Source organism: Urocitellus parryii, chromosome 6 (assembly GCF_045843805.1).
Source record: "Urocitellus parryii isolate mUroPar1 chromosome 6, mUroPar1.hap1, whole genome shotgun sequence".
NCBI lineage: Eukaryota > Metazoa > Chordata > Mammalia > Rodentia > Sciuridae > Urocitellus > Urocitellus parryii.
The window spans coordinates 60,472,381-60,494,262 of record NC_135536.1 but is presented as its reverse complement, the minus strand read 5'-3'; the positions used below and the strand labels follow the sequence as shown (position 1 = coordinate 60,494,262).

General features: G+C 38.0%; 1 protein-coding gene across 3 annotated transcripts in view; it reads left to right on the top strand.

The window, feature by feature from the left end:
* The window catches only part of L2hgdh (L-2-hydroxyglutarate dehydrogenase), a 47,142-nt gene that overhangs the window by 14,042 nt on the left and 11,218 nt on the right, over positions 1-21,882 (top strand). For all 3 annotated transcript variants that reach the window (XR_013343734.1, XM_026391028.2, XM_026391029.2), the window contains exons 4-8: positions 4,072-4,203; positions 8,628-8,790; positions 10,087-10,121; positions 19,610-19,777; positions 21,135-21,292. Coding sequence is in view for 2 of the 3 variants with exons in the window: in XM_026391028.2 (XP_026246813.1) it covers positions 4,072-4,203; positions 8,628-8,790; positions 10,087-10,121; positions 19,610-19,777; positions 21,135-21,292 (656 nt within the window). In the remaining variant the exon portion in view is untranslated. The remainder of the gene's footprint in view (positions 1-4,071; positions 4,204-8,627; positions 8,791-10,086; positions 10,122-19,609; positions 19,778-21,134; positions 21,293-21,882) is intronic.

The window sequence follows — 21,882 nt, the reverse complement described above, 5'->3', positions numbered from 1 at the left end:
CCCCAGTCTTGCCCTGAAAGTGAGAAAGCAGAAGCCGGGCGAGCCAGAAATTAAATGAAAGAGGGAGACCAGGCAGAGATACATAAGAGAGTTTATTTATCAGAGCTGATAAATAAAGGCCATATCTCCATAGATAGAGAGAGGCAGGACAGGCTTGGATTTTGGGACTTTTATGGCCAGGCTCAGGGATCTGAGCTGGGTAGGTCCTAATGAGGGCAGATTTAAGGGTGGGGTTGATATGAGGGAGTGGTAATATGTCCTTGGGCAGGAAAGAATGTCTGGTGAAGGGTTGGGTTGGTATGAGGGAGTGGTGATCCTCTCTGGGAAAGGTCCTTGAGTGGGAAAATGGTGGCTGTCACTTAAGCAAGGACCTCTTTTGATTAAATTTGTTTCTTATTGTTTTATTCTTATTGACGCTTTTGTGAGGGAATTGTATTAGTTTTATTTTTGATTATTCATTGCTAAACATATAGACTATGATTAATTTTTGTATATTGACTTTTTTAAAATCCTGAAGTCTTTCCAAACTAATTCATTAGTTCTAATTGTGTATGACTGTGTGAATATAGGTGTATGTATTTCATAGGCTTTTTTATCTGAAAGATCATGTCATCTACAAATAAGTTTTATTTCTTTTTCAGTTTGGGTGCTGTATTAGGGTTCTTTAGAGGAACAGAACCAACAGGAGACATCTATCTATCTGTGTATACATATATACACACATATATATGTTATAGATATGATTATAAAAAGGGAATTTATTAATTTGGCTTACAGAACCAGAAGCTGGGTAGCCCCTTATCTGTAGGCTGGAGAGATAAGAAACCAATAGCTGAACAGTCCAAGATGCTGAAGCCTCAGAACAGGAGGGATAAACAATGCTACCTTAGTCTGGCACTGAAGGCTTCTGGAAACTCCCTGGAGAATCTCTGGCCAAGTCCACTATGGAAGAGTTGAAGGAGCTTGAGTCTGATGTCTTCAGGCAATTGCAGCAGCAATCAAGAATCCATCAAGAAGAATTGAGCTTGTATCTGCTGTTGCTTCCTTGTTCTTCCAAATTTTTTCCACCCAAGCCTCCAACCTTTGTCCACACTTAGGGTTTCCACTTCTGTTCACCATCCCACAGGACCACTATTCCTAGACACACTTTCATTGACACACCCAGAAGTCTCTTATTCTTAGTCATCTCTTAATCCAACCAAGTTGACAATTCAAATTTACCATTACAGAGGCCTTTTATTTATTGATTTTGCTTGCTTAATTTCCTTGGCTAGAACTACCAATACAGTGTTGGGTAGAAGTAGTAAAAGTGGTTGTTTTTGTGTTGCTTTTTTGGTCTTTTCCATTTAAGTATGCCGCTAACTGTGGGTTTTTTGTTTTGTTTTTGTTTTTGTGGTTTTGGGAGAGTCCCTTTATCAGGCTGAAGAAGTTCCTTTCTATTCCTTGCTTGTGGAATGGTTTTTATTTTTGTTTTTTAATCATGAAAGGATGCTGGAAATTCTCAAATGCCTTTTCTGATTCTATTGAAGTGGTTATGTGGTTTTGAACTTTATTACTATAGTAAATTACATTCATTGGTTTTTGGATGTGAAATTGATCTTGCCTTGCTGTGTGATAAATCGTACTAGATCATGAGATGATATTTATATATTACTGCATTTAGTTTTTATATTTTGTTTAGGATTTTTGCACCAGTCTTTATGTGGTAGGGCTGAGGGTGCAGCTTGGTGATAGAGTGCATGCTTAAGAGGTGCAGGGCCCTGGGTTTGATCCCCAGCACCCCCTCCCCACTCAAATTTTTTTTTGTGTGTGTATTTACAAGAAATATTGGTCTGTCGAAGTCTGGCTGGGCACAAATAACCGAGCTGCCACAAAGCCTTGTAGATTCAAACAGCAACTCTTTATTCCCCACCTCTCACTGGCACTGCACATGCCACCTGGGAACACACTCCCTCCACCGGGCTCCCTCCAATCTCCCCGAAACCCCCCCCCTCCCAGAACTCAGGGGAACTCCAAAGTAGCGGGCTGAGGCAGCAAGAGCCGCCCTATTGAGCGACAGTAAAGGTCAAATATACAATACAATCAATCCAGCATTACAGCAATTAATAGCTTAACTCAAATCATCATCTCAATGGTTCGCTGGCTCACCTTACAATCATTCCCTCTGGTAAATGCCAGGCATCATTCTGACTGGGCCATTGCTCTCAACATTGGTTGGCAATTTCTTGTGTTTGTCTGGGTTAGGTATCAAGATAATATTGGCTTCATAAAATTAGTTAAGCATTTCTTCCTCTTCTGTTTTTTGGAAGAGTTTATGAAGAATTGGTATTAATTCTTTTTTAAACATTTGATGGCATTCATGAGCAAAACTTTTGATGCCTAGGCTTTTCTTTGTGAGAAGTTTTCAATCTCCTTACTTGTTACAGGTCTGAATAGATTTTCATTTTATTTTTTCCAATCAGTTTTATAAGTTTGTGTCTTTCCAAGAGTTTATTCATTTCATCGAGATTACCTTAGTTGTGGGTGTACAGTTGTCATAGCATTTGTCTTTATTAGTCTTTATTTAAAGTTGGTAGTGATGTCCTTTTTTATATGGTTTTTAAGAATAAAAGTTCATTGTTGTCATTAAAGATGCTTTGAAAATTGTTTTTTATTAATGTGGGAAGTGGCTCTGATGAAATGTTAAGTGAAAAGGGCAAGATAGAAAATTGTACAGCTTTTGTTGTTAAGTTGTAAAAGTTCTTTATGGATTCTGGGTACCAACCAGACCTTTATGAATTTTATGAGTTTTATGGGTTACAGATATTTTCTCCCATTCTGTGAATTGTATTTTCACTTTCTATTAGTGTTCTTTTATTCCTCTTCTGTTTTTAAGGTTAATGATTCGTTGATTTAAAGGTCCTTTACATCTCAATTAAAGTAATACCTTGGGACTGGGGTTGTAGCATATGTAAGGCACTGTGTTTAATCCTTAGCACCACATAAAAGTAAATAAATAAAATAAAGATATTGTGTCCATCTACAACTAAAAAAAATTTTTTTTAAGTACTACCTCATGAAATTCTGTTGACTCTGTGGTATGAAACAGTGACTTGTGAATTCTAATGCACCTGTGAATGTACATCTGTGCTGTGTTTGCTGGTAACTATTAAATAAGAAGAAATTCACCTTCAGATACTTTGCCCAGAAATTAAAGATTTTTGAATAAAGTTGATGAATATATGGAATATACTAATTATTTTCCTCTGGAACAGAATTCAAAGAAAATACTTTGTAATTTTATTCCAGGAAATAAAAGGGATAGTTTCCTGCCAGTGATTTCCTAATACACTGAATTCCCAGCTGTCTTTTGATGTCCTAGTATTTCACATTTCCTTATAGAAATAAGAAGGCCATTTTTGGAAAATGTAAAGGCTAAACAAAGCTGTGCTTCTCTTGCCTTTGGGACTGAGGGAGTGGTAATGATAAGAGTTACTTATGACCAAGATGCAAGTAGAGATGATGATAATAGAAGTGGAAATTGGAGCTGCATCTCATGACTTAGGGAAAATCTTGTTTTATGTTTATCATTTATTTATATATTTGTAGTTGTAGATAGATAGAATGCCTTTATTTTATTTATTTTTTGGCGGTGCTAAGGATCTAACCCAGTACTTCACATGTGCTAGGCAAGTACTCTGCCACTGAGCTACAGACTTAGCCTGCAAATTTGTTCTAATTTTATTTTCTTAAGAAAGCTTCTCTTGGGGAATGGGTTGCAGCTCATCAGTAGAGTGCTCACCTGGCATGTGCGAGGCCCTGGGTTTGATCCTCAGCACCACATAAAAATAAATAAAATAAAGGTATTGTGTCCAACTATAACTAAAAAATAAAATATTAAAAAAAGAAAGCTTTTCTTGGTAAAGGAAGAAAGTAAAGTTCTATAGAAAGGGGGAAGTAGATACATGAACAAAAAGTTCTTAATTAAACCTATTTGAGCCATGTAAAAATTTGTGATTTTCATACACTTTATGTCTTTCATAGCTGATGATATACTTAACTTTATCCATGCTTTTTATCATTGTTTTGAAGCTAATAGTAGCTGTTGAACAAGAAGAAATTCCTAGACTTCGGGCCCTGTATGAGAGGGGCCTGCAGAATGGTGTCCAAGGCTTGAGACTGATTCAGCAGGAGGATATAAAAAAGAAGGAGCCATATTGTAGGGTAAGTGATTCATCAGCTCATGGCCAAAGCATATGTCCAAAGGGATGTTTTCATTTAGGACTCAGTCCTTTTACATGGAGGCTGAGGATTAATTTACAGAAGGCAAGGATCATAAAATCAGATAATCCTGGCACAGATTACTGAAGTGACTGACTTAAGAGGGCATTACCACAAAATGGGACACCCGATTTCTTCTTTCTCTGTGAGAAAATATCAAGTCCAAGCAATATAAACAAAGGGAAAAGGAAGTATAGAAATAGGAAGTTGTGTTCCCCAAAACATATGTGCTAAAATGTTCCCAGCAGTCTATTTGTGCCCCATCCTGCCAAATATTTATGGCATGTTTGGAAAACACGAATGATGAGTTGTGGTTGGAGATTAGGGTGTGTAAGAAGAGATAAGAGATAAGACTAGAAAGTCAGGATTAGGCCCGTATAAAGGGACTGGCATTCATGCTAATAACTAAAAATTTTCCAGTAGGCATGGAGAACAACTGAAAAATTTTGAAGAGGGTAGCTATAGTGTCTGATCTCTGTTTTGGGAAGATTTACCTGGCATGAATATGAAGGGTAGGCTACAGAGTATCTTGGTTAAAATATGCTAAAGTGAAAAATATCTGTATTCTTGAAATATGAATAATAATAGGTTACTCTACATGTAATCTTTCACTGATAATCTTTCAGAGACTTGAGTTCAACCCCAGATTCCAGCAATTATTCCAGTGCATATCTCCTGTTCCCTACTTTCTACCATGTTATTGGCACTTAGAAAGAGCTGGACTCCAGGCTTCTGTCTTAGAGATCAGTGACCTAGAACTTACTGCCAGGTCATGCTTATCAAAAGCTTGTTTTTGAGAGGATAGATAGACTACTTACTCCTTATATCTCTGCAAACCATCTGAGTAGCATACCTACACTGTAGTGTTTTCTTTCCCTATCCTACTCTTCGACTCCAGTTACTTGCTTTGAATTGTGTTTTGCTTTTATGGCATTAGCCTATGGGAAGGGCAGTTGTGTCACTCACTCTGGCCTCTGAGGATGTGGTTGAGGATATATGTTGTTGACTGTTACACAACATCTTGCTCTGAGAACCAGCAGGAGAAATTCCTCACAGATATTAGTTCTGAGAATATTTTTGTTCTTTCTGAGCACAAGTTGGCTTGTTTTATGGACACTGAATCATTTCACTGATTGTGTTCTCCTGTTTGCATTGGCTGCAAGGAAGCTCAGAGACACATGTGTACCCCGTTCTATCTAAGCATATATCTAAGCATTTTTTTTCTTTTTTTTAAAGAGAGAGTGAGAGAGGAGAGAGAGAGAGAGAGAGAGAGAGAGAGAGAGAATTTTTATTATTTATTTTTTAGTTCTGGGCGGACACAACATCTTTGTTGGTATGTGGTGCTGAGGATCGAACCCGGGCCGCACGCATGCCAGGCGAGCGCGCTACCGCTTGAGCCACATCCCCAGCCCATATCTAAGCATTCTACTAGTGAATTACATCCCTACCCCCCTCCACTGTTTTTTATTTTATTTTTTTAATTCTGAGATAGAAGCTCACCGAGTTGCTCAGGCTGGTCTTATGATTCTCCTGCCTCAGTTTCCCAAGTAGCTGGGATTATACCCCCCACTGTTTTTTTTTTTTTTTTAATTTTGAGATAGAATCTCACTGAGTTGCCCAGGCTGGTCTCAAACTTATGATTCTCCTGCCTCAGTTTCCCAAGTAGCTGGGATTACAGGTATGTACCACCACCATGCCAGGCAAAATCCAAAACTTTTTGAGCATCACATTGTCATTTCAGGTTTTGGAGCATTTCAGATCTTGGACTTTCAGATTAGGAATGGTTGACCACTGTACCATTGAACTACATCTCTAGCCCTTTTTTATTTTTTGAGACATGGTCTTACTAAGTAGCTTAGGGCCTTGCTGAGTAGCTGAGTCTGGCCTTGAACTTGTTATCCTGTTGCCTCAGCATCCTGAGTCACTGAGATTAGCAACATGCGCCTCCACTGCGCCCAGCTTTATTTTCATGTATTTATGGGACATTTGGGTATTTTCTTTTGTGAAGTACCTGAGTCCTTTGCCTATTTTTCTTAGGGGTTTACCGTATTTCTTATAATTATTCTTATTAATTTTAAGAATGTGACTTTTTGTCCAATATATATGCATTTGCAGTCATTTGTATATTTAAATATATATTGCAAATATCTTCTACCTGCCTGTAACTTGTCTTTTTACTTAGCAGAAGCTCATAATGTACTTATTTTAGCAATTGATACATATGTTTCTCTTTTATGTTTAGCGCTTTTTGTGTTCTGTTTGAGAAATTTTTGCCTATTCCAAGGTCTGGAAGATACTTTGTGTGTTTTTCTATAAGTTTTATTGTTTTATCATTTGGAATTGACTTTCAAATATGGTGTGAGATATGGATCAAGGCAAATTTTTTTCCCACTATAGATATCTAGTTAACTCTGCACCATTTATCAAAATTTATCTTTATTTTCCCACTGTCCTGCAGTATTTTCTGTATATGTGTAGATGTATCTCAACTTTGTTCTGTCCCATTTCTTCTTTTACTGCTACCATAATGTCCTAATTACAGTAGTTCCAATGAAAAGTGTTCCATTGGAGCTCAGCAGAGATTGGCTCTAGAAGCAGAAAAGGGATAAGGATAGCTGAGTGTGGTGGCACATACCTGTAATCCCAGCAATTAGGGAGATTGAGGCAAGAGGATTGCAAGTTCAAGGTCAGCCTCAGCAATTTAGCAAGACTCTCAGCAACTTAGCAAGACCCTGTCTCAAAAAAAAAAAAAAATATATATATATATATATAAAATATCAGTGGTAAAGCACCCCTTGGTTCAATCGACCCCAGTACCAAAAAAAAAAAAGACTAAGGAAAGCAGAAATAGGGAACAAAACAGATGAGTTGTTTCCAAGTTACCTCTCTGAGTTATTGTACCCCAAATACTATATATAGGTTAAAATTAAGTTATAACTATTGACCTGTAATTCAGGGATTGTGGGGTGGTGAGTAGGGCTAATGTAGTCTTACATGTAACAACTTGTATTGAAACAGAAGGAATGATATATTTAACAAATGCCCTCGTAATCTGGAAATAAGACTATGAGGATGACAATGAAGTTTGCCAAATGTCACTTTCAGTTTGTGAAAAAAAGCCTGATTTTGTTAGCCTTTACCCTTAGCATGATCTGGTCACACAGGCTGTGTAGCAAAGTCAAAAGCTTTTAAGGGCTAAGTTTGTAATGAGGTTGGTGAATTGGGTGGTGAATTCAAGAGTGAGATGTTTAAAATAATATTATTTCAGATTACTTTATTTTTTTAATATTTAGTTTTAGGTGGACACCATATTTTATTTTACATTTAATTGGTGCTGAGGATCAAACCCAGTGTCTCAAACATGCTAGGCAAGCACTGTACCACTGATCCATAACCCCAGCCCCTTAGATAATATTTTAAACAGCAACAAGAACCTTATTGTATTGGCCAAGCAAGAGGACAGCAGAATTTACCGTTGCACTCAGCATTTGGACATTAGTTATCCTGGGAAGCGGTTACCCTCTTATAGGATATTTGGAGAACTGATATAGTCATAGACTTAGTAAGGCAACAGAAAATGGTGTCATTACCAAGGTGCTATTACCAGAAGTAGTTTGTACTTAGTGTGTGAAATTCTACTCTTAATCCTTTTCTTCAGATTTAGAAAAGGCTGATGGCACATTCAACATTTACTCCAAAGAATAAAATAAGCATGGATTTAGATCATTTATCTACAGAGTTTGGACATGTCTTCTGGGGCCAAAAACATAAACAAAGAAATAGGTTGTTAATTCTTCCTATTTCCCAAAGAGAAAGTTTGATTTAATCACAGAGTCTCCATTCCTAGTCTTTAGAGGATAGGACTGCAACAGTCAATTCAGGGCTTTGCAAATATTGTGAGTAGCTACTAGAATGATGCTTTGTTTTCAGTGTGGGCATTGTATGATACACCACTGGGGACATTTCAGTAGAGTCTGTTTACACATAATTTTTTGGAATTCAACTCAGAATCATATATGTTAGGCGATGAATAAAACTGGGAAAATCATTGTAGCAGCTAGAAGAGCCTGGCAAAAATTTTCCTTTAAAGAGGAGCATTGTTTCCTGATAATAGAGATTTTCTTATTTAGCTAGTGTTATTTCTCTTCTTTGATAAAAACAATATATATGTGCTCATTAACAAATGTAAGCACTTAATGGAACAAACTTCTCTGTTATTTTTTTGGACTATCAGATTTTTGTCAAACAATGTTAATGTGTGTTTTCCATCAAAATAAACAAGAAAAAAATCAACTAAAAATAAAATTTTGAACAAACCTTATTGATTCTTGTTTGTATCATTTAACTTTTTTATAATTCTGTCCTAGGGTCTAATGGCTATTGATTGTCCATATACTGGCATTGTCAACTATCGGCAGGTAGCTTTGTCATTTGCCCAGGATTTCCAAGAAGCTGGTGGGTCTGTCTTGACTAATTTTGAAGTAAAAGATATTGAAATGGCTAGAGAAAGCCCTCCAAGAAGTATAGATGGTAAGCCATCTTTGTTTTTTCTTATTGAATAATTTCATTGACTTTTTCAAAAACTTGGGATTGTTTTTGTCTGGGGTAGTATAGTAGGAAGACCACCAGGAGATAGGCTAGTAGGGTGCAGAGTGAGAGGGGGGTGCAGAAGGAACAAGGGAGAGATTGGACATAGGAGAGCCAGAACTCTTGGAAGGTTTTGTGCTGAAAGAACTAGGCACTGTTTAGACATTCTGACTAGTGCTTAAAATCTGAACGGCCACAACTGCTTATAGATAATTAGAACCCAAATACTTCTCCATCTTACAGGTTAGAGTCAGAATCTCCTGGTAATGCTTGTTAAAAATATAGACTTGGCATCACCTAGACTTATTGAAACAGACTATTTGGGGATAAGGCCTCAAAATAGGTAGCAGTTAGTGATTTTTGAACATACCCAAGCTCTAGAATGGCAACTAAGATCGTAAGAAAACTCAGCCATTCGGAACAGCCCCACTTTAGACTGCACTTTGATTTTGTTTTGCTTTGAGGACATTATTATTTTTTTCTTTTCTTTTAACCAAATGAAAGATTTGGAAGCCCTCTATTTGCTACAGGGAAGTTTGGAGGAGAAAAAAAGTAATGTACAGTTCTTTTTTCCTTGACAGATTTTAAAGGAGATCTAGGCCATCTAAATCATTCTCTCAGTGTTCTAAAGTCTAAGATGATGAACAAAATTGTTAAATAAGGCCATCAGACGTAGGTAGCTTAAGTCATATTCATGATACAGATAGATTATATATTTTATTTGCTCTACATTTGCTTTATAAAACTTTAAGCTCCCGTGTATCTGAGAGGAAACTAAATTTTATAAATGGTTAGTTATTATTGGAATTCTTTTGTGTCATGATAACTCTTGCTTTTCTAAACAACCCAGACCTTGCAAGAAATCAGGTAATCATCATTCAAGACACTAAGGTTTCTCATACCATAGTTTTAGTTCTGTAATGATTTATGATGATGCATTGTACAACATGATTTCTAGGACTGTAGTTCATTGAAAAGCTGGGACTGTCTGTTGGAGCCAAGGTATAGGATGGTTTATAAGCATAGATTAAATTTGTTAAAATAAAACAAGCTAAAAGACATGCTTGTTAGATACATATTGTCAAGCATGGACTAGTTTAATCTTGCTACCTGGTAAAAAGTTTCAGAATGAAAAGTAGGGCTGAGTTATGACAAAAGAAAGTCATTTAAATTGGTTACTATTATATTTCAAGTAATGGTAGACTCCTTTTGCTAATTCTTTTTTCTTTTTTTTTTCAGGGATGAAATATCCAATTATGGTAAAGAATACAAAGGTAAAAATTCTTAAAACTGATATCTACTTTCTTCTTTTTTTGTGTGTGTGTGTGGGCACCTTTATCACTCTGTCAACTTGTCTACATTTACTACACTCTCTACTATTTCTGAGACTTTCCTTCATTTTCACACAGTCTAAAGCAAGAACTACTGAATGACACAGAGCATTGGATTTCCTGAGTCCTCAAGGTTCAGCCAGGGGAGCTGAGTCACTCATGAGTTATAGGATTTATGGTAGGAATTAGACCTTACACAATTGTGTGAAGAAATGAGGTTCAGAAGGGAATTGGTAGATAAGAGGCTCTTCATGCACTCTGAGATGCCAACCATCCAGATCTTGAGGTGGGACTTCAAATGGGAAGCTTTTGAGATCTGTGGAAAGCTCTTTGCTCTGTGTGTATATCCAAGTAGTGGCCCAGGGCAGCTCTTAGTCAGTAGTTGGGAAATAGAGCTGGATATGGAGCTGGATTCCCTGGGCAGTGAGTGTATGTCTGTCGCCATATTGGACTAGAATCTTTAGAAACTAATGACTGCCACTTTGCCTCTGCCTGCCAAGTCATATGCAGTTCCTGCTTTGGCCAGCTTTAGTTTACAAGCATGTAGAGGAGAGACTCTGTCAAACATGGTCCCCAGTTTGATCAAAGCAACATAGTATGGAATCATTGCATATTTTCTAGTAGATCTATTTCTCCCTTGGAAACTCAGACCTTTAAATCATGAGAGCTACAGATTAAAGAGATAGATAGCAGAAAACTGACTAGTAAATTATTGAGGTAAGAGTAATGAGCTACTCCCATTTCCACCTCTTGATTTTTGACCTGTGACTCTGGCTATGGGAGAAACAATGCTATATTTTAGTCAGAGTACATTTAGCATCTTGGAGGACATTGCCCCAGCCCTCTCAAGTATTGCTGTGATTTAATCTTCAAAAGCCCATTCCACTTATTGCTACCCATTGGCTGCAGGATGATGGGGAAAATGGCAAAATGAATAAATTCCATGAGCGTAAGCTGATTGCTATACTTCATTTACTGCAAAATAATTTCATTGAATTAGAAGCAATGTTTCTGTGTAAATAAAATGATGGTGGTCCTATAAGTTCATAGATGGTGGTTTCAGAAGAAGAATTGCAGTAGGGAAGACAAATATATATACAGAGTGAGTGTCTATTCCAGCAAAACCTACATTCTGCCTTTTCTATGGGGGAAGTGGTTCAGGAACCCCGTCAGGTATTCCATTGATCTCTGTAGACAGGCTGTAGATAGATCAGCCTTTGTGAATAAGTCCATTTTTATCTTTCCAGTTTTATTGAGTTTTAATTGACAAGTAGAGTTATATATATTTAATATATACAATGTGTTGATTTGATGTATGTTTATGATTGAAATGATGACTACAGTGAGGTTTGTTAACATATTTATTACCTCACAAAGTTACTGTTAGTGTGTTATGAAGACACTTAAGATGTGTTATCTTGGGGTTGGGGTAGAGTGCTTGCCTAGCATGAGTGAGGCACTGGGTTTGAGCCTCAACACCACATAAAACAGATAAACAAATAAAATAAAGGTATTGTGTTCATCTACAACTAAACAAATGTTTTAAAAGATCTGTTATCTTAACCAAATTTCAAATATGCCGTACAAGTATTATTAACTATAGTCATCCTGCTGTACATTAGATCTCCAACACTTATTCATCTTATATCTAAAAGTTTATATCTTTTGACAAATATCCCCTCATTCCCACCCACTCCCTACTGCTTATCCATAGCAACCACAATTCTACTTTGTTGCTATGAATTCCCTTTTTTAGATTTCACATTTAAGTGATATCATACAGTATTTGTCTTTCATCATCTGACTTATTTTCACTTAGCACAATATCATTCAGACTCATCCATGCTGTCAGAGATGGAAGGATTTCCTTCTTACCTCTTTGTCTGTTAATGGATACTTAGGTTGTTTCCATGTCTTGGCTGTTTCGAATATGCTATAATAAATATGAGAATAAAGATGTTTCTTCAACTTCTTTACCCTCTGAGCTTTTTTGGAATGTTCCATTCACATATATTTTCTTCTAAGCTCCTTTTTCTGACCATCCAGCCAAACCATTAGTTATTGCACATGAAGCAGCATAGATCCATATATCTGGCCATCTCTCCTAGGTAAATGGTGCTAGAATGTTCTACAGAACCATTTGTAAATCATATCTGTAGTTTTTCTTCTTTGATCAACTGGTCATAGTGTACTCTCCATGTGGCCATCGGTGCAGATTGAGAGGAAGAAGGAAATTTAGTGGGACTAGGCATTGCAAACCACTTGCCTCTGTAACTTCTATGTGCCTTCAGGACCTACATTCCTGATCTTCTATACTATACTTCCTCTTGATGAAAGGAGGCTACTGTACACACCCAGTTTTGTGGATTGGTGAGTCAGATAGCACCCAATTAATAATGGGTAGTTGGCATGGTAACTTAATGACCTGTGGTCAAGTGTTTAGACAAAACCAAAAGCACTTTCTCAAGAAGGATTATTATCTACAGAGGATGGTGGAACTTTTCTGTGAAAATCCTAGAGTTTTGTATGATTTTTTATGATTTGGGTCTGCCAAAGGCTTTGTAAAACATCACTGTCTGTTAACACACTTCAGTTACTATTAGACCTCTGGATCAGGTAGCCCAAGTGGCAGAACAACCAGTGTTTCCATTCAAAGAAGTATTGGAAATCTGTTTATGTGCCTGCCCTTATTTTTGGAGATTTTTCACAAGAGTTTAGAACCATGTAATGGAAAACACGTAGAGGTCTATGGGATATCAGTGGTTATATATTTTACTCAGAGTTACTATAGTTGTTGCTTTTTAGGGGGTCTGAGGAGGTTACTGGGGATAGAACCCAGGGGTACTCTGCCACTGAGTTATATCACCAGTCCTCTTTATTCTTTATTTTGAGACATATTCTTGCTAAGTTGCCCAGATGTCTTTGAACTTGTACCCTTCCTGCCTCAGACTTCCACATGGCTGGGATTATAGGCACGTGCCACCATCCCTGCTTGTTGCTTTTTTTTTAATTTATTTTTTAGTTATAGTTGGACACAATACCTTTATTTTATTTATTTATATGTGGTGCTAAGGATCAAACCCAGGCCCTTACACTGCTAGGCGAGCATTTTACTGCTGAGCCACAATCCCAATCCCCTTGCTTGTTGCTTTTTATCTTGGCCTTTTCCTGTAGTTTAGTTTGGGGATTCAAATTCAAGTTTTTGAGTTTACCTATCAGGTTAAACAAATGTACTTCATGAAAGTTTAAAAAAAAATTGAACATTTAAAATAAACTTTTGGATTATGATCCAACATGGCGGCGGGCAGAGGGGCAGCACTTTCAGTACCCCCTCAGTGATGGGGTCAGAGAGACGCATAGATACGCGTAGATTCTACCTGTGGAGAATCTCCTAGCAAAATTCCGCTGAAGAGAGACCGGCCGGGAGTTACTAGGATTTTTGGAAGTGACAGTTTGCCCCAGACGAGTGAATCCCCGCCACGAGACGCAGAGGTGCAGACCCGCCAGCCGCTGTCCACGCGCCGTGGTGCGGCCGCCCGCCCGTAGCCTCAGTGACTGGGTGGCTAGCCTCCGAGACGCAGCTTGGCAGGAAGAGGTCTTTAGCCAAGCCTTCGTGAAATAGCGAACCAGGAGCTGAGGCCAACCGGGGACGGACCAGTCCCACCCCTCCCTTTGGACACTCCGGCAAGGAGCCTGGGGCCCACCATAGCAGAGAGGTGACATCACCGGAGTTCCGCCAACGGAATTCCTTCCCAGCGGAATCCACTTTAGCAGTTTTATTGTTCTTTTCATTCTCCTCTAATCTATCTATCTCTCTCTTCTTCTTTCTTTTTAAGAGCACCTTCCTTCCCCTACCCCCCAACTTTCATCCCAAGCATTACGTCTTCCATTACATGTAATTGTCTAAATGCAAATAGGTGAATGTTTCGAGGCTGTCTATAGGGCTTCTAAATACCTAGCTACTACCAACACCCTGATCCAATTGCCTGTTAGTATCCTCCTTCAGTAGAGCAATCTTCTAAAGTAGCCAAGACATACTAACCCTCATACCATCATAGCACCTAAGCTAAACATAAAGTCCTAAGAACAAACAACAAATCACTATGCATACAGAACCCAGAAGCCTTTTATGAATTGAATGAATCAGCTTTAAAGTACAATAAAGCCCAACATTTCTAGGCATAATCTCCCACCACAAAAGAGAGACAACAGAGATATACAAAACCAAAACAAATTTATAGAAGAAAGCAGTTACACAGCAGTCAAACAGAGCTGGAAAGTAACATGAACAACAACAACAAAAAAAAAAAAAAACAAGGGAAAAAAGGATTAAAGGATTACAAACAATGCAGGACAACTTAAATCTATAGGAGGACCTAGAAGCATCAGAAACATGGACAGGGAAAGAACTCAAGGCATACCTAACTCAGATGGAACGGAATATTAGAGAAGACATGAGACAGCAAGTCCAAGCAATGAAAGTATATTTTGAAAATGAATTAAACAAACAAATTCAAACTGCAAAGAATTAGCTTTACCAGGAGATAGAGATTTAAAAAAAAAAAAAAAACACCAAACAGTAATCCTAGAAATGCAGGAAACCATAAACCAAATTAAAAACTCTAATGAGAATATTACAGATAGACTAGATCAAGTAGAAGTCAGAACATCAGATAATGAAGACAAAGTTTATCAACTTGAAAAGAATATAGTCAACACAGAAAGGATGCTTAAATCTCAAGAGCAATCTATCCAAGAGATATGGGATGGCATAAAAAAACCAAACTTGAGAGTCATTGGGATAGAAGAAGGTATAGAGGTTCAAACCAAAGGAATGGACAACCTATTAAATGAAATAATCCTAGAAAACTTCCCAGAGATGAAAGATGGAATGGATTGCCAAATCCTGGAAGCCTACAGGACCCCAAACATTCAAACCCGTTATAGACCAACTCCAAGACATATAATTATGAAGATAGCAAACATACAGAACAAGGAGAGAATATTAAAAGCTACAAGAGAAAGGAGGCAGATTACAGAATAGCAAAAACAATTCTAAGCAGGAAAGGTGAATCAGGCGGCATAGCGATACCAGATTTCAAACTATATTACAGTTGGGCTGGGGATGTGGCTCAGGCGGTAGCGCGCTCGCCTGGCATGCGTGCGACCCGGGTTCGATCCTCAGCACCACATACCAACAAAGATGTTGTGTCCGCTGAGAACTAAAAAATAAATATTAAAAATTCTCTCTCTCTCTCTCTCTCTCTCTCTCTCTCTCTCTCTCTTTCTCTCTCCTCTCTCACTCTCTCTTTAAAAAAAGAAAAAAAAACTATATTACAGAGCAATAGTAACAAAAACAGCATGGTACTGGTACCAAAACAGGCTGGTGGACCAATGGTACAGAATAGAGGACACAGAGACTAATCCACAAAGTTACAACTATCTTATATTTGATAAAGGGGCTAAAAGCATGCAATGGAGGAAGGATAGCATCTTCAACAAATGGTGCTGGGAAAACTGGAAATCCATATGCAACAAAATGAAACTGAATATCCTTCTCTCGCCATGCACAAAAGTTAACTCAAAATGGATCAAGGAGCTTGATATCAAATCAGAGACTCTGCATCTGATAGAAGAAAAAGTTGGCTCCGATCTACATATTGTGGGGCCGGGCTCCAAATTCCTTAATAGGACACCCATAGCACAAGAGTTAATAACAAGAATCAACAAATGGGACATACTTAAACTAAAAAGTTTTTTCTCAGCAAGAGAAACAATAAAAGAGGGAAACAGGGAGCCTACATCATGGGAACAAATTTTTACTCCTCACACTTCAGATAGAGCCCTAATATCCAGAGTATACAAAGAACTCAAAAAATTAAACAATAAGATAACAAATAACCCAATCAACAATTGGGCCAAGGACTTGAACAGACACTTCTCAGAGGAGGACATACAATCAATCAACAAGTTCATGAAAAAATACTCACCATCTCTAGCAGTCAGAGAAATGCAAATCAAAACCACCCTAAGATACCATCTCACTCCAGTAAGATTGGCAGCCATTATGAAGTCAAACAACAACAAGTGCTGGCGAGGATGTGGGGAAAAGGGTACTCTTCTACATTGCTAGTAGGACTGCAAATTGGTGCGGCCAATTTGGAAAGCAGTATGGAGATTCCTGGGAAAGCTGGGAATGGAACCATCATTTGACCCAGCTATCACCCTTCTCAGACCATTCCCTGAGGACCTTAAAAGAGCGTACTATAGGCATACTGCCACATCAATGATCATAGCATCACAATTCACAATAGCTAGACTGTGGAACCAACCTAGATGCCCTTCGATAGATGAATGGATAAAAAAAATGTGGCATTTATACAAAATGGAGTATTACGCAGCACTAAAAATGACAAAATCATGGAATTTGCAAGGAAATGGATGGCATTAGAGCAGATTATGCTAAGTGAAGCTAGCCAATTCTTAAAAAAAATGCCAAATGTCTTCTTTGATTTAAGGAGAGCAACTAAGAACTGAGCAGGGAGGAAGAGCATGAGGAAAAGATTAACATTAAACAGAGACGAGTGGTGGGAGGGAAAGGGAGAGAGAAGGGAAATTGCATGGAAACGGAAGGAAACCCTTAACATTATACGAAATCACATATAAGAGGTTGTGAGGAGAAAGGTGGAGGGGGAAAACAAGGGAGAGAATTGAACAACAACAGATGAGGTAGAGAGGGAAGATGGGAGGGGAGGGGAGGGGGATAGTAGGGGATAGGAAAGGTAGCAGAATACAACAGTCACTAATATGGCATTATGTAAAAATGTGAATGTGTAACTGATGTGATTCTGCAATTTATATTTGGGGTAAAAATGGGAGTTCATAACTCACTTGAATCAAATATATGAAAGATGATATGTCATGAGCTTGGTAATGTTTTGAACAACCAATAAAAAAAATAAACTTTTGGAGAGAGGCAAATTAAGAATTTATACATTAGAGGGGCTGGGGTTTTATCTCCAGTTAGAGTGTTTGCCTAGCACATTTGAGGCACTGGATTTGATCTTCAGCACCACATAAAAATAAATAAATAAATAAGTGTATTGTGTCCATCTACAACTAAACTAAAATCTTTTTTAAAAGAATTTATACATTAGATAGGAAACCGTCTTTTCACTTTCAAAAGAACTATAGAAATGCATAATGTTTACCTAAATTTCATTATGGAAGTGAAATTAATATTTTACCAAATTTAATTATTGTTTCATCTACAGCATAACATGATTTCAGAGACTTACCATTTTTAATCATTTCTTTATTTGGAACTGTTGCTTGAGTTTTTAAAAATAGAACTATTGCATGCTGGTACCAACTTAAGCATTTTGCTGTTATCTATATATTTATCATAAGATTTATCTACATTTTATGTTCTAAGAACATAAAAATTGCTGACTTTTAAGTATGAACCGGTAGATTCGTATCACACAAAAGTATTTCCTGTACTTCTGGTATATAACTCTAGATGAACAGGAAGGATATTAACCTTGAGATCCTCCTGTCTTAGCCTATTTAAAAGGAATCATTTTGTTGTTGTTGTCATTGACGTAGCCCTTTTGACTTCAGGGGTCTCAAAACTATCATGATTTAGTCTAGCTAATTTGAATTCATTATAGAGAAATTTCATCTGATTTTTCTTAAAAAATATGACTTATATATTTCTTGAAAAGAGGCTTACTTTTCTAGCAAGGGGGAAAATAGGACACATATAGAGTAAAAAATATAGTTCAATGAAATAAGGCTGAAACAGATGATGGCAAAAAAGAAAATGTTGAGGTAAGAACTCTGAGGCTTCAGAAATAAGTCATCTGGGAATAAGAGCAAGAAGTTACTAGGAGCAAGTAGCTGGGCATGATGATATGTGCCCATAGTCCCAGCTACTTGGAAGACTGAGGTAGGAAGAATAGTTTGAGCCTAGGAGTTTGACACTAGCCTGGGCAACATAGTAAGACCCCATCTCAAAAGAAGAAGAAGAAGAAGAGGAAGAGGAAGAAGAAGACAAGGAGGAGGGGGAGGGGGAGGAGAAGGAAAGGAAAGAACCCAGATGACAATCACAAAATAAAATTTGTGGAAAAATTATAACAGTCCAAGGTTAGCATTCTCCTAATACTTAAAGCAAACCTTGGGTGTAGAGTAAATGGCTTCTTGTAAATGAGAATAGAGTTGATAATATTTCTAGAGTAGCCTCAGTTTACAAAATAGATCCTGATCAGGAAGGACAAAGTGGTTGGACGGTAGTTAGAGTTGGAATTGAACAGGATTATTGAGTGTGGAGCAGCCCAAGAGTAACAAAGCTATTACTCAGGACTAGAGAAGTACCAGCTGCTGTGATGCACACCTGTAGTTCCAGCCATTTGGGAGGCTGAGACAGAGAATCATACATTTGATGCCAGTCTCAGTAATTTAGGGAGACCTGTGTCAAAAAAAAAAGAGAGAGAGAAGAAAAACAAGGTTGAGGGGGGTCGTGCTGGAGGGTAGAGAATCTGTCTGAAATACAGAGGTGAAGGTCAGAACTAAATGAAGTTTGCTTCTTCCTGCAACAAATAATTGTGAAATTCCATCCTAGGTCCTAGTAGAATAGGTGTGGGTATCTGAGCATGCATGTGGAGCTTAAGTATCTTTGCTGGGTCAACCATTCTTGTCTCTAATATAAAGTACAAAATTTAAGGTGATCTTCTCTTGTATGCCTCTATCCTAAGTTTCTAGGTTGTCGTCTCAATGCTGAAGAGTTTATTTTGCTGACACATTGAATTTCCTCTTTTTGAAAAAGCTGGGTGCAATGGCACAAACCTGTAATCTCAGCTGCTCAGAAGGCTGGGGTGGGGGGATTGAAGTTCAAGGACAACTTCAGCAATTTAGCAAGAACTTGTCTCAAAAATTTTTTTTCTTTATATTTTTTAGTTGTCAATGGACCTTTATTTTATTTATTTACATGTGGTGCTGAGAATCAAACCCAGTGCCTCACGCATGCTAGGCAAGTGCTCTCCCACTGAGCCACTGCCCCAGCCCCTCAAAATTTTTTTTTTAAAACTCATTTCTATAACTTTACTTTATTTTCTATCATGTGTCTTTTCCTTTTTTGACCTATTCTTCTCCCTCTTTATACAGATAAATTATTTTTAAAAAACAATGCTGTATTTTTATTAACATGTATTAATTATACCTAGTGATGGATTCAGTGTAATATTTCCACACATGCATATATCATATACTGATCACATCTAACCTCCAGGTATCCAGTATCCCCAACCTCTATTAATCACTCTTCTACATTCAGGTCAACCTTTCTTTCAAGCTTCCACACACAGAAAGACAAGTACCACCTGTTCTTTCTCATATGTGGAAGCTAATCATTCTCTTTTATTTTGCACTAGGGAGAGGAAATTCAATGTCAGTATGTTGTGACATGTGCAGGACTTCACTCAGATCGTATTTCAGAGTTAAGTGGCTGCAATCCTGATCCTCAAATTGTACCATTCCGGGGAGATTACCTGCTCTTGAAGCCAGAAAAATGCTATCTTGTAAAAGGAAATATTTATCCGGTGGGTAATGAAATGTTTTCTGACTTCTTGACTCTTCTCAAGTTGGTTGTAAGCATAAAAAACATGAAAACTTTTATCTGTTTCAAAAGTAAGGAGGAGGTTTGGTGGGCTATTTATGCAGGCATTTCCTCTGTTGCTCTGTTGTTAAACCCCTAAATATTAATTCTAATATCTTGATCATTAAGTGGTAATTAATTGCCCACATTTACACATCTCCATAAGGCATGAATGTATCATAGGCAGTGTATCAAAAAGGAACCAGATTCTTCCTCCTCTCTGGTGGAGGGACTAATAATAAGAGAACTTTCCCTTACAGAAATCCCAGACACCCAACTGTCTTTCTCAGTTTGTTGTCTGTAGGTACAGAAAAGGGATGTGGCTACTCTGAAGTTCTGGGAACGGAACACAGAATCGTTAAGTAAAAGGCTCATTTTTCTGTCTCAGACTACCCTGCAAATGAATGAATACCTTAAAGTATGAGGTTGAAGCAGATGAAATTGATTCAACTAATATTTAGCTATTTGATTTTTTTACTTGGTGTTTTTTGCCATGCCAAAACACCAAATTCATCTGCTTCAACATTAAATATTCCCACTTGACAAAAGTCTGTGATATGAATGTTAAGTTTTTTTTTTCTTTTTCCTAGCAGCCATGGTTTTACTTGCTAGTCACAGGTATCCCTAGTTCTGGAGAGAGGTGGATAATCGAATAGCTGTGGGAAGCCATTCTGACACGTGACTGGGTGGCTCCTGTTAAGGGTCTGAGGCGCTCTGGCTGTGTTGGAACTTTCCCGGCCCTTTCCTGATGAGAGAACCCATCCATGTGGGGGTGTGCCTGACCACCGACCCCAGGGGCCCAATCACTGACCCTGACCTTGGAGTGCAGTCCCCCCTCAACCTTCATTGGATGGAATTCTCCCCTGAATCTCTTGTTCCCCAATAAAAAGCTACTCCCAGGCGTGTTCAAACTCTCTCTCCTGCTAGCCCTGAGTAATCCTTGCTGCCCTGCTGGGCGGTTAGAAGAGGGAACCAGAGAGGGGAGCCGTCTCGGACCTAGCAATAGAAATAAGGTAACTGAGTCTGTGTGTTTTATTTCGATCTCTTCTAACTAACTTTTATGCCAAGAACCTCATTAATGAAACCATTGCGCTGGCCGCATGGTGGAAATAGCATCAGTGTTTCCTGGATGGCATTTCTAAGCAGGAACATGGTAATAGAAAAGCATATCAGAATATAGTTCATAATGCAAATTAAATGCATAGAAGAAAGTGTCTTATATTACTAATCAGATGTTTATATCTATAATAAAATGGAATGTGAAATGGGGCTAACCATTCTTTGCTGTGTTGAATCTATAGGTTCCAGATAGCCGCTTTCCTTTCCTAGGAGTTCACTTCACACCAAGGATGGACGGGAATATTTGGCTAGGACCTAATGCAGTTCTTGCCTTTAAACGGGAAGGATACAGACCCTTTGACTTCAGTGCCAGAGATGCTAAGGATTTAATTGCCAATAGGTAACAACTTTAAAAAACAATGTTTTAAATTCTGAGTATATTGGCTACATACCTGTAATCCATGTTTTACTTAAGAGACTGAAGCAGGAGGATGGCAAAGTCAGAGCCAACCTGGGCGATTTAACGAGACCCTGTCTCAAAATAAAATTTAAAAAATGGCCTGGGAATGTAATTCATGCTTGTCTAACATGCATGAAGCCCTCGGTCCAGTCCCCAGTACTACAAACAACAAACAAAAGGAAGGTACGACCAAGAGCCATTTTACACCAAATTTTATATTGTTAACCTAGTTGATTTTTTTTTTTTTTTTTGAGAGGGGGTGCCAGGTATTGAACTCAAGGTTGCTCAACCGCTGAACCACATCCCCAGCCCTATTGAGACAGGGTCTCATTGAGTTGCTTAGCACCTCGCTTTTGCTGAGGTTGGCTTTGAACTTTTGGATCCTCCTGCCTTAGCCTCCTGAGCCACTGGGATTACAGGCATAAGCCACCGCCCCCCCCTGTCAGTTGATTTTGAAAGGGAATAAAAGAAAAGGTTCTGTCAAAATCAGTAGATGACTTCCTTTGATAATAACATCTTAAGCTAGTCAC